Genomic DNA, 10,361 nt, shown 5'->3' with positions numbered 1-10,361 from the left:
CAAGGTCAATGGATAAGGAGGGAAGGGAAGAGGTGCTCCAGGCCCCAGGGCTGAGATTGCTCTGCAGCCTGTGGTGAGGAGCGTGGTGAAGCAGCTGTGCCCCTGCAGCCCACGGCGTGCCCCAGGGCAGAGCAGGGGCATGCCTGGGAGGAGGCTGTGAGCCCGTGGCTGAGCTGCCCGGCGCCCAGCCTGGAGCAGCCTGTCCTGGAAGGACTCTGTGGCAGGGTAACCCACCCTGCAACAGTTTGAGCAGGGCTGTTGCTTGTGGGATAGACTCACATCAGAGAACTTCACAGTCTCCCATTGGGAGGGACCCCAAACCAGAAGTGATGAACTGACTATAACCCCTATTCTCATCTCCCTCTGAACTGACCATGACCCTGTGAAAAATGCCAATCACTTGTTTTTTAAATTTTTAAAAGTTTAATAGTAATAAAATGGTTATAAAAATAATAATATAATTAGAGTAATAAAATTTGAACAATTGAGATTAGGAGCTGACCATGACCCCCATTCCCGAATCCCTCTGAGCTGACCATGACCCCCATTCCCGAATCCCTATGAGCTGACCATGACCCCCATTCCCGTCTCCCTGCGCTGCTGGGACAGGACGGACGGGTGGGGGGAAGGCCTTTCTAAGGGTTAATTTTACTTCCCCTTATCCCGCTCTGTTTTAATTAGCAATAAACTCAGTTCATATCTCTACGCTGAGCCTGTTGTGCCTCTGACGACATCTGACGGGAGATCTCTTCCGGTCCGTATCCCAACCCATGAGCCCCGCATTAAGTGTTCTCCGTTCAGCTCCAGAGGGGGACGGGTGTCCTTGGGGGTGCCTGGAACCCATTCCGGCTCACCCCACGACACGGCCCCGCTCCGCTCCCCGCTCCGGCCCCGCTCCGCTCCCCGCTCCGGCAGCAGCTCCGGCCCCGCTCCGCTCCCCGCTCCGGCAGCAGCTCCGGCCCCGCTCCGGCAGCAGCTCCGGCCCTCTCCGCGCTCCTTCCGGGGCGGCTCCCGGTGCCCGCGGGCGCTGCCGGGGCTGCAGCGCGGAGCGGCGGGGCCATGCGGGGCTGGGGCTGGGCCGGGTTTGGGGTCTGCCTGCTCCAGGTGACCCCGGAAAGGGAAAAGCGCTGCTGAAATTCATTTTCTCTTCGGCGTCGCGGTTTCGTTTCGTTCTGCCCTCACACATCTGAAACTGGCAGTGTCTGCCTAGATGCTGATGAAAGATTATTTCGGTCAATAAAAATAATGGCATGCGATTTTAAAGTGAACAAACAACCACCCCACCAATACAAAAACACCCGAAGACCCCTTGGGGTACTTTAATGTTCTCAAAGTGATCCCAAATCTGTTGGCTTTTCTAGTAATGTTAAAGGGAGCTGTGGTCAAGTAGTTTTGGTTCCTTGTTTTTTTAAATCCCATAAAAACAGCCCGGGAGGCGGAGGAGCTGTAGCAGGGATGTGTTTCCCAGTGTTTCCCCCGTTGCCTGACTGCCCGTGGCTGTGCTTGTGTGCCCCAGGGTGAACAGCAGCCTGTCCAGCGATGAGCTTCTCCTGGAAGACCTGGAGACAGAAGGAGAGAGGCAGCTGAAGAGCCTCCTTCACCAGCAGCTTGACACCAGCGTCTCCATTGAGCAGTAAGTGCTGATCTGGTGTGGATTGAGAGCGAGCAGCCCCTTGCTGTCCCCCATTCCTCAGCGCTGAGCTGTTTGTGCTGTTGTGTTCCTTCGGCTCACAGGTGCAAGTCCAAGCGGAGATGCTTTGCCCCTGCAGCTTTTTACAAACCTTTCGGGGAGGAGGCTGCGGGGGCTTTGAGCCTCTCACAGTTCCAGGCCCTGCAGGAGAGCGACAAAGAAACCTCCTCTCTGCGGGAGCTGGGGCTCTCCGACTCGGAGATCCTGCTCTGGAAGAACCGGGATTCAGCACGGAAGGTGGGCACGCTCTGCTCTCACCCGAGGGTGGTCTCTGGTAGGAAATTCCAGTCCTTTGTAAGCCACTGGTAAAGAGTGGCCACTCCTTGTATCCCTTGCCTTTAGCCCAGCACTACCCTACATTTCTTCTGGCCTCTTCTCTTTGGTGGAATGGTCAGTGTTGAAAGATAGGGTGGAGACAGGAGTGGGTCCTTTGGAGCACAGCAGGACGTGAGGATATTCCTGCCTCTGCCTCGATCTCAAACACATAATTTCACCTGTTTATACCTGTGTATGAAGGATTTAAATGCCAGAAGAGAAAATATTTCAAAGTACCTCAACACCCTCCTCTGAGTATCCTGATAGATCCCTGGATCCCATTGCTGATTTGGGATGGCTGTTTGTAGGGAGTGTTCTCCTTAGGGCCTTGCAGGTCCCTCAGGGGCCCTGGGACAGCCACATGAAAATAGTGCAGAGCTGTCAGACCCAGCGTGTGGTGGCAGTGCCTTGGCTCCTCCTTGGGTGCTCTTCCAGCAGGTTTTTCCCCTTCCCCCATCTTCACCCTTTTTTTTCACATTCCAGAGACAAGAGGCTTTTGTGGTTGTCCTATGTCAGGTGCACTGGAGCGTCCTGCTCTTAATTTGCCAAACTAGAAAATGCAGAACAGGACTTGGGCTGATCCTTGGCTTCCCTTTGTCTCCTCTTCCTGAGCGATAGCTGTGTGCAGGAGAGAGTTGTCTGCTAATCAGAGTTTGCCTCTTTTCAGCTGAAGTCATTACTTGCTTTGGTGTTTAAATGCAAATCCAGCCCTGGTGTGGCCTGATTAAATCTTGGTGCAGAGAGGAGTGGTGTTAATTTAAGAATGAAAATCAATGCTGTCAGTACCAGCTGTTATATTTAGTATGAAATGTATTCTGGGATGTTCAGAAAAAAATTATTTATATGGAAAACACTCCTCTGACAGAAAACAAAGCGTGACATCAGGGTATGTCTTCTACAGGTTCTGAGAGGAGAATATTTAGGGAGAAAGCCTAAGTCAGGTAGTGATGTGCAGCTTTGGAGGTGGAGGCCCTGAGTGAAAGATTCCACCATGAGTGATGAATAATGTCAGCTGAGACAGAACTTCAGATCGCCTGGGGAGCTCTTGGCAAAGTACTGAGTGCAGATTTCTGTTATTTTCAGCAGCTAAGTGGCAGCTTTTTTGAAAACAAAGTACAACAAATGATTTCCGGGAATTGCTTTTCCGTATAAACAGCCTTTTGTGCCTCGGGGAAGCTGTGAAATAGTGAATGGAAGAAGCTGTGCAGATGTGGGGCAGAGGTACCATGGGAAACTCTGTTAGGTTGTGCTCAGTGCAGGGAGAAAGCCTGGTTCCATGCCCGAGGCAGAAGGATCTGCCACAGTAATGCTCAAACTGAGTTTGAGAGCAGAAAATCCACCCACAGCCCCATCAAAGCGTGTTCTGATCGAGTGGATGGGGAGCAGGAGTGCCCTTCCAGCAGCTGGGTGTGTCTCTGTGCTTTGGCAGCATGAAGTGGCCCGTGCAGTGAGGTTTGCCTGCCCAGGGATGCTCCTTGCTCACAGCTGAGCTGTGAGGGCTGTGCTGCAGTTCCTCTCTGGTTTCTGAAGCTGGCTCAGTGCTGCAGTTCCTCTCTGGTTTCTGAAGCTGGCTCAGTGCTGCAGTTCCTCTGTGGTTTCTGAAGCTGGCTCAGTGATGCAGTTCCTCTCTGGTTTCTGGAAGCTGGCTCAGTGCTGCAGTTCCTCTCTGGTTTCTGAAGCTGGCTCAGTGATGCAGTTCCTCTGTGGTTTCTGAAGCTGGCTCAGTGATGCAGTTCCTCTCTGGTTTCTGGAAGCTGGCTCAGTGCTGCAGTTCCTCTCTGGTTTCTGAAGCTGGCTCAGCGATGCTGGTTGGGGTTTAGTCCTCAGCATAAACCTCCCCTCGGGTGCCAAGCAGCAACTGGGGGTCCAATTTTGAGCAAATCAGGTTCTCAGGTCACACACTAAGAGCTTGGTGGAAACTTGAGCTCGGGGATGCTGTAGGTGTGGGGGAGACCTGCCAGAGCATGGTTGTGCATCACTGAAGGTGGCTGTGGTGACAGCTGTAGCTGGCAGAGGCAGCAGGACAGAGGGACACAGGCCAGGGAGAGGGAAGCAGCACAGACAGGTCATGAGAAAGGAGTGTTTCTCCACTCCCCTCAAGAACTGAGCTTGTGTGGGTGTATTTGTCCTACCCTTGCAGTAACAGGATCTCTTGGTGCCCTGGGGGATGTTTCTCAGTGCACCCATGTCACTGTAAGGGTCAGGATGGGGTAAGAAGTGACACAGACTTTAGGGCAAAAGGCTAATAGGATAGAAGCCCCAAGTTTTGAAACTGCTTCTTTTATACACTGGTCTGATAGAGGTGGACCTGATTGGTCATTTAATCAATACATTTCCCACGATTGGCTAATTAACAAGACACCCATTTGTAAACAACCTTATGTGCAGAGCAGCTTATTAGAAAACACCAGATGGACACTGTTCAGAATTCTTTCTCTCCAGCTCCCTAAAGTTTCCCAGACTGATTCTGGTGTTAGGAAAATTAATCCACAAACACCAGAGGTTTATGTCCAAAAAGAAGACAGAGGAGTACTTTTTAACTTTATTCAAATAAAGGGAGAGGCCATGGGGCATTCCCCGGGGATATCTCAAATTTTTGAAGGATGCAGCCTCCTTTTTATCCTAATTTCCTGGCCACTTTTCCCTTCTCTCTCCTTTTTATCCTAATTTCCCGGCCGCATTTCCCTTCTTTCTTTCCCCACTGGCTGAGATACCGACGATTTCCCTCTAATGAATAACACTCCCTTTTAATTTTTAATTGATATGGAATTTAGGGGTTTTTCTTCCCCATTGCTTCTTTCATCTTTCAATGTCTAATTTCATTTATCAGCAAACCTAAAATTTGTTTGTAAAAGCAAATATATTTTTCCATTCATCAATCAGTGGAACCCTTCCCATTGTTTCTTTTATCTCCCAGTGCCAGTTTCATGTACCAGCAGACCCACAGCTTGTTTGTAAAGACAAATCTGCTATTCCTCTCACTGGGAAAACCAATCAGTGGAACCCTTCCCATTGTTTCTTTTATCTCCCAGTGCCAGTTTCATGTACCAGCAGACCCACAGCTTGTTTGTAAAGACAAATCCACTTTCACTGGGAAAATCTATCTAGCTTCTCTGTCTGACCATGGAGCTGCCACCACACACCCACTGCAGGGCTGGGGCTGTGCCTTTGGCTGGCTCTGAGGAGGAGGCCCATGCTGTTGCTTGTCACTATGTTATTTTCTGAAAAATCTCTTTGCCCAGGATTCTTCTCCTGGGAAGCTGACAAGCCTCAGAAAAAAAGGAAAACAATATTAACTCATTTGCTTCTCCTGTGTTTGCTGCTTTGGAATGTGGTTGGAGATTGTTTATCCAACAGGTGAATTGTTTTTACTTAATGGCCAATCACAGCCAGGCTGTGTTGGAGCTCTGGAAGGAGTAATGAGTTTTCATTAGTATCTTTTAGCCTTCTGTAAGTATCCTTTCTCTATTTTTTAGTATAGTTTAGTATAGTTTTAGTATGGTATTCTTTCATATAATATAGATCATAAAATAGTGAATTAGCCTAAGAGCATGGAGTCAGATTCATTCACTCCTTCCAGCGACGGGGCTCTCAGGAGGTACCACAGCTGCTGAGCCGAGCCTGTTCTGCAGGGCTCGGGGCTGTGCTGTTGGGCTGGCTCTGAGGAGATGCCCGTGCTCTTCTGAGCTGAGCCGTGCTTGTTTTGCAGGGCTCGGGGCTGGGGGCAGCCCCCGAGGCCACGCGGGAGCGGCTGGATGCCATCCAGGAGAAGCTGGAGGAGCGGCGCCGCATCCTGGCGCTGCCGCAGAGGTTTGCGGGCAGCAAGCAGCTGAGCCGGCGGGAGATGGAGATCGAGCAGGCCCTTTTCCAGGGCACGGACCGCCACTCCTTCCTGCGGGCCCTCTACCACCAAGGTCTGCCCTCAGGGCTCTCCTGCCTCGGCCCGTGTGGGAGCCCAGCGCATTTCTGTCTGGCCCTCTGTCCCTGAAGATGGGGTTCTGCTTTGGTGCTGTGTGGGAGGAGATATTTTCCTCTCTTACGGGAGCAGACAGAGTTGGTTTTCTGGAGGGTTTAATATAGAGGCTTTTAAAGTGCATGTCTGGATCTCCTTGAGGTGTTGCATGTAGTGCAGAGCAGCTCAGGGTGTGGGAGAGGAGCTGGGGTGATGCTTTGCTAGAGCCTCGAGGTCTGAGTTACACAAAGTGGGACTGGAGATTGTTCCTTCTCTGAGGTAACTGCAGGGAGTGAAGGAAGCAAAGGCACAGAGCGTGTAAGAGGAGGAATGACTTGTTAAAGCCTCACCCCTGAAGTGAAATCGGGTCCAGTTGAAGGCTGGAAGATACTGCTCTCACATTTGTCCTCATTTCCATTAAAGAGAATTAAAAAAGATCATTCATCAGTCCATGTCATGGACTTTCTTTAAATCCAGGAGCTTAAGCTGATGTCCTTGAAAGCCAAATATTCCTATTCCAGGTAGGTACAGGAAGGCAGCATGGCCCATCCTTGCCACACCTGCAGGAGAAAGAAGGTGTGTTGAAGGAGTCACTAGAAAGTGCTGAAATGTGGCTGCAGATAAGCAAGTGAGGGCATCTCTGAAAAGAGCTCTGCTGTAGCACAGGTGGAGCTGCTGTTCTCTGCAGGTTCATCCTGAGCTGGGGAGCCAGCACTTGCTGGGGCTGCTCTAGTTTAAAACAACCTGCAGAGCCTGGGCACAGGGGCTGGGGTGAAGCAGGCTTTCTCCTTTCTGTGTCTGTTCTTGCAGCCTGTTTTCCAGGTTATCGGTGTAGTTACCGTGTATCTCTGTTATGAATTAGATGACACTCTGAAGAGGGGAACAGATGAAAAGGACCCCATGGTTCATCTGGAGAGTGTTTACCAAGAGCTGCTGAGCAAGAAGTGCCCTGAAAAAGTCCAGTCTGCTGCAAGTGACCCCTGCTTGTCCCCGACCCCACAGGCGTCTAGGACTGAGGAGTCATCACTTTCACACCAGGAGGAGCATGCAGAACAGGCAGCAAGTAGTCCCAGTGTTTCTGCAACAGAGCCCCAGCAGCCCCCTCCAAGGCCTGTGGTTATCAAAGAGCCAGTGGAGTTTGTCCCAGAGGAGGAGATCCTCAAGAACCGCCTCTCAGAGGAGGAACTCCGGAAAATTCCCAGGTTCTCATCCTACCATGCAGGGGAGCCCAACAGGGTAAGCTGAGATGAACCAGGATTTATCCTTGTTCAGCAGGATGCCCTGAAGCTGTGTCAGTAGGCAAAGGCTCCTCTTTGCTGTTGCCTTGAAGTTGCTGGGCTGATCCTCCAGGCCAAGGGGGAGAGCAGCCTCCACTTGGGGGGAAAAGGGACCTTGGGCTCTGATGGGAAGGCACCAGCCTGGCAAAGAGTTGTACTTGTGAGCCCAGCCCTGCCTGGCTCCAGCAGCTCACCTGTCAAGGTGTGCTCTGTCTGTTTGGGCCTGGCTGAGTCCTGCTGTCACCTTACTCAGACTGCTCCTGTCTGGTAGCTGGAGATTACTGCTTTTTATAAATAAATGGAATGAACTGAATAAACTGAACCGTTCTATAATAAACTGAAACTGTCAGCTCTTGATGCAGACAAGCAGGGTGATGCCTTGAGTTCAGAGCTGCCTTTCTCTGTACACCCACACGTCCTCTAAATGCCATTGTTAGCATGTGGGTGTGAGCGTTGAGCTAATTCACACCTTGAGCTGTACAGACCTGGGACAGGCTGAAAGGTGTCTTTGCATGGCAGAGGCTGGCTGACCCTGTGTGTGCCTGTTACAGGTGCTGTATTTGAAGAACCTAGGCCCCCGAGTGACAGTGAAGGACCTGGTGTCCCTGTTTGCTCGGTTCCAGAAGGAGGACAGCCCACCGATCCAGTTCCGCCTCCTGAGCGGCCGCATGAGGGATCAGGCCTTCATCACCTTCCCTGGTGAGTTGCTGCCTCTCCGTTCTTCCCTGACTCCCAAGGGTGTCACATCCTCCTGAAGGGCACTGTGCTGCTGCCAAGCTTGCTTTCCAAGGAGAAGCAGGGAATTCACTGCCTTCTCTTGTTGTGCCATGCTCCTCTCCCTGGGGTGGAGGGGGATTTACCAGGGCAGAAGTGATGCAGTCTGTGACGTGCAGTGTTCATCAGCACGTCAGAGCAGGCTGAGTGGCCATGAGATTGGAACACCCATAGGATCATCCTGTGTGCCCATGGCAGCAGGTGCCCAGTGCCCACTGTGCCCTCTCATTGCAGACACGGAGTCAGCCCAGAGTGCCCTGCAGCTGCTGACCGGGTACAAGCTGCAGGGGAAGCCCCTGGTGATCGCCTTTGGGAAAAGCAGGAAGCATGTGCCAGAGGCGGACTCTGCCAGCCCCAGCTCCTCTGCTGCAGAGAACGCTCCTGCCACGTGAGGGATGGAGAACCAGCAGCCTTGGGGAGTTCAGTGAGCTGTGGGAAAGCTGTGGTTGAACCTGGGACAGTGCAGGACTGTTGGGAGCCAACATGCAGGGCCAGCAGTCTCAGAGTGGGAAAGGAGAGCTGGGGCCTGAGCTGTTCTTGAGAGCTGGGCTGTGCCCATATGCTGTTATGGCAAGGAGGGAGGGAAGAGGCCAGGTAAATAAATGCACTTTTTGTGGTATTGTCTTAGTGTGTGCTTATTGATGTTTATAGTATGCAAGGCTTCTAGAGGCAAGTGTGCTGCACTCTGCTGCTGCAGGACTGTGTCTGCACTGGGAGCCTCCCAGCTCTGCTGGCTCCCCTGGAGACAGACTGCCCTGAGCCCTCCAAAGCAGCAGTTCTGTATCTCACCAGGCTGCAGGCACAGCTAAAGCACAGTGATCACACTACCCCCACAAACTTCAGGCAGCTACTCCTGTCCAACACAACAAAGACCACCTTTGGGAACAAACAACACATTTTATTACAAGAAAAGAAACAAAAGCCAGGTCATCATTTCAGACCTCAAACACCTCTACATTTTGTGGAGGTTTTATGTCCATCCTTTGAACTTGGGAGCGTTTCAGTCAAAGGTGATCCGAAAGCTGCGCTCCTGCTCCTTGCGGCGACTCTCACAAACCTTGGTCACCTCTTCCACCTTCCTCTGCAGCACAGCTGTGGCAGAAACAAGGGAATAATGGCACAGTCACCCCAGAACACAACCCTGCACAGTGTTGCTTGCAGGACAGAGAAAAACATGCAAGCAGAGTGTTTTTGGTAAAACACAAGCAGTAACTTCTGAGCAAAGGCCTCGGATCAGGCACAGCAGGAGAATTCAAGCCCAGAAGGGACAGTGCCACTGAAGGTGAGCAGGAAGACTCCTCAGGCATCTTCAGGAATTCAGGGATGAATAAACACACACACATGCTCCTGCTACACATTCACAGTCCCAAAAGGCTGCAGGACAAAGCTCACCTGAATTCTGGTCAATCCACTGCAGGGAATCCATGTGTGCATTCAGAATTTTACAGATCTGCTGAAGCTGAGCAGAGAGAGAAGGTGCAAGTCAGTTGTGAGACTGCAGAAACAGCAAGAGTCAAAGGCAAGTTTCTCCTTGCCCAGCTTCCCTAAGGCAGCAGCCACTTGGCCAGGAAAGTGTGTGCAATAATACTGCTGCTTTGCTTCTTCATACCAGCAAGAAAACTGCACAGTTTAGATGATATGCCTGTGGCTTTGGCTCATTTTAATTTAGACCAAGGAACCAGCAGAACATTAATCACCTTAGGCTTGAGGCAGCAAAAATCAAAATTAATGTGGAAAAACTCAGTCTGCAATAGTGAAGGGAATTTTTTTACTGAAAAAAGCTGCTGAGTACAGCCCTAAAGAGCATCAAAATCAATTTAATATAAATCATAAAAAATAAAAATAGAACCATTCATTTACCGGGTCACTCGTGTCTGCTGGGCCCCTTGAGGTGTTCAGGTGCTCAGTGATGTCCTTCAGATCTTGTGCCATGCGCTTCAGCTGAGCATCAATGTTTTCAGCCAGTTTGTAGCTGCAGAGCACACAGGAACCAAGATCAGAGTGGTTAAAGAAAACTCTGAAGACCTGCTTGCAGTCACAGCAACTGTGGGCAATCAGAAGGAGCTTCCACATCTGCAGCCAAGAGCAGCAGAGACCTGGGAAGAGCACCCAGAGAGGCTCCAAACCCACACGAAGGGACTCCCAACCCCTGTCTCCCTTGATCTACAGACAAGCAGGAGAGTGGAGGACTGCCTGCAAGGATTTGTGAGAACTGAAGGAAGGAGCAAGCCTGGATTCAGGATTCCTTACCTCTTCAACCAGACAAACACTGCCTTTAATTACCCTGCCACGATGCATCACTAAAGCCTGACGAGGGGGCTTGTGCCACACACAGTTCCCTGCTCTCACCACT

General features: G+C 51.2%; 2 protein-coding genes across 2 annotated transcripts; one reads left to right on the top strand and one right to left on the bottom strand.

Annotated features, from left to right (window-relative positions):
• Positions 1-931: 931 nt before the first annotated feature.
• On the top strand, positions 932-8,628 carry RBM41 (RNA binding motif protein 41). The gene is made up of 7 exons (XM_039717656.1): positions 932-1,067; positions 1,517-1,633; positions 1,735-1,927; positions 5,715-5,919; positions 6,820-7,193; positions 7,786-7,933; positions 8,243-8,628. Exons 1-7 carry the CDS (start codon positions 1,060-1,062, stop codon positions 8,398-8,400), a joined length of 1,203 nt encoding a protein of 400 aa, XP_039573590.1. The 5' UTR covers positions 932-1,059; the 3' UTR covers positions 8,401-8,628.
• Positions 8,629-8,885: 257 nt separating this feature from the next.
• On the bottom strand, positions 8,886-10,346 carry LOC120506211 (nuclear pore glycoprotein p62-like). The gene is made up of 3 exons (XM_039717510.1): positions 9,869-10,346; positions 9,401-9,467; positions 8,886-9,100 (listed from the first exon to the last, which is right to left on the bottom strand). The coding sequence occupies exons 1-3, from the start codon at positions 10,079-10,081 to the stop codon at positions 9,009-9,011; spliced, it is 372 nt and encodes a 123-aa protein (XP_039573444.1). The 5' UTR covers positions 10,082-10,346; the 3' UTR covers positions 8,886-9,008.
• Between the last annotated feature and the right edge of the window lie 15 nt (positions 10,347-10,361).

Source organism: Passer montanus, unplaced genomic scaffold (assembly GCF_014805655.1).
Source record: "Passer montanus isolate IOZ18808 unplaced genomic scaffold, ASM1480565v1 scaffold38, whole genome shotgun sequence".
Classification (NCBI taxonomy): Eukaryota; Metazoa; Chordata; class Aves; order Passeriformes; family Passeridae; genus Passer; species Passer montanus.
This window is presented reverse-complemented; position numbering and strand designations above follow the sequence as displayed.

Bases quoted from the DNA above. Each gene is read 5' to 3' on its own strand.
- LOC120506211 (XM_039717510.1), bottom strand. From the start codon at position 10,081: ATGTGGAAGCTCCTTCTGATTGCCCACAGTTGCTGTGACTGCAAGCAG. The intron at 9,468-9,868 runs GTAAATGAATGG...CTCTCTGCTCAG, and splicing joins CAGCAGACACGAGTGACCCG to CTTCAGCAGATCTGTAAAAT. The intron at 9,101-9,400 runs GTGAGCTTTGTC...TTTCTGCCACAG, and splicing joins GTGGATTGACCAGAATTCAG to CTGTGCTGCAGAGGAAGGTG.
- RBM41 (XM_039717656.1), top strand. The intron at 1,928-5,714 runs GTGGGCACGCTC...CTTGTTTTGCAG, and splicing joins ACCGGGATTCAGCACGGAAG to GGCTCGGGGCTGGGGGCAGC. The intron at 5,920-6,819 runs GTCTGCCCTCAG...GTTATGAATTAG, and splicing joins GCGGGCCCTCTACCACCAAG to ATGACACTCTGAAGAGGGGA.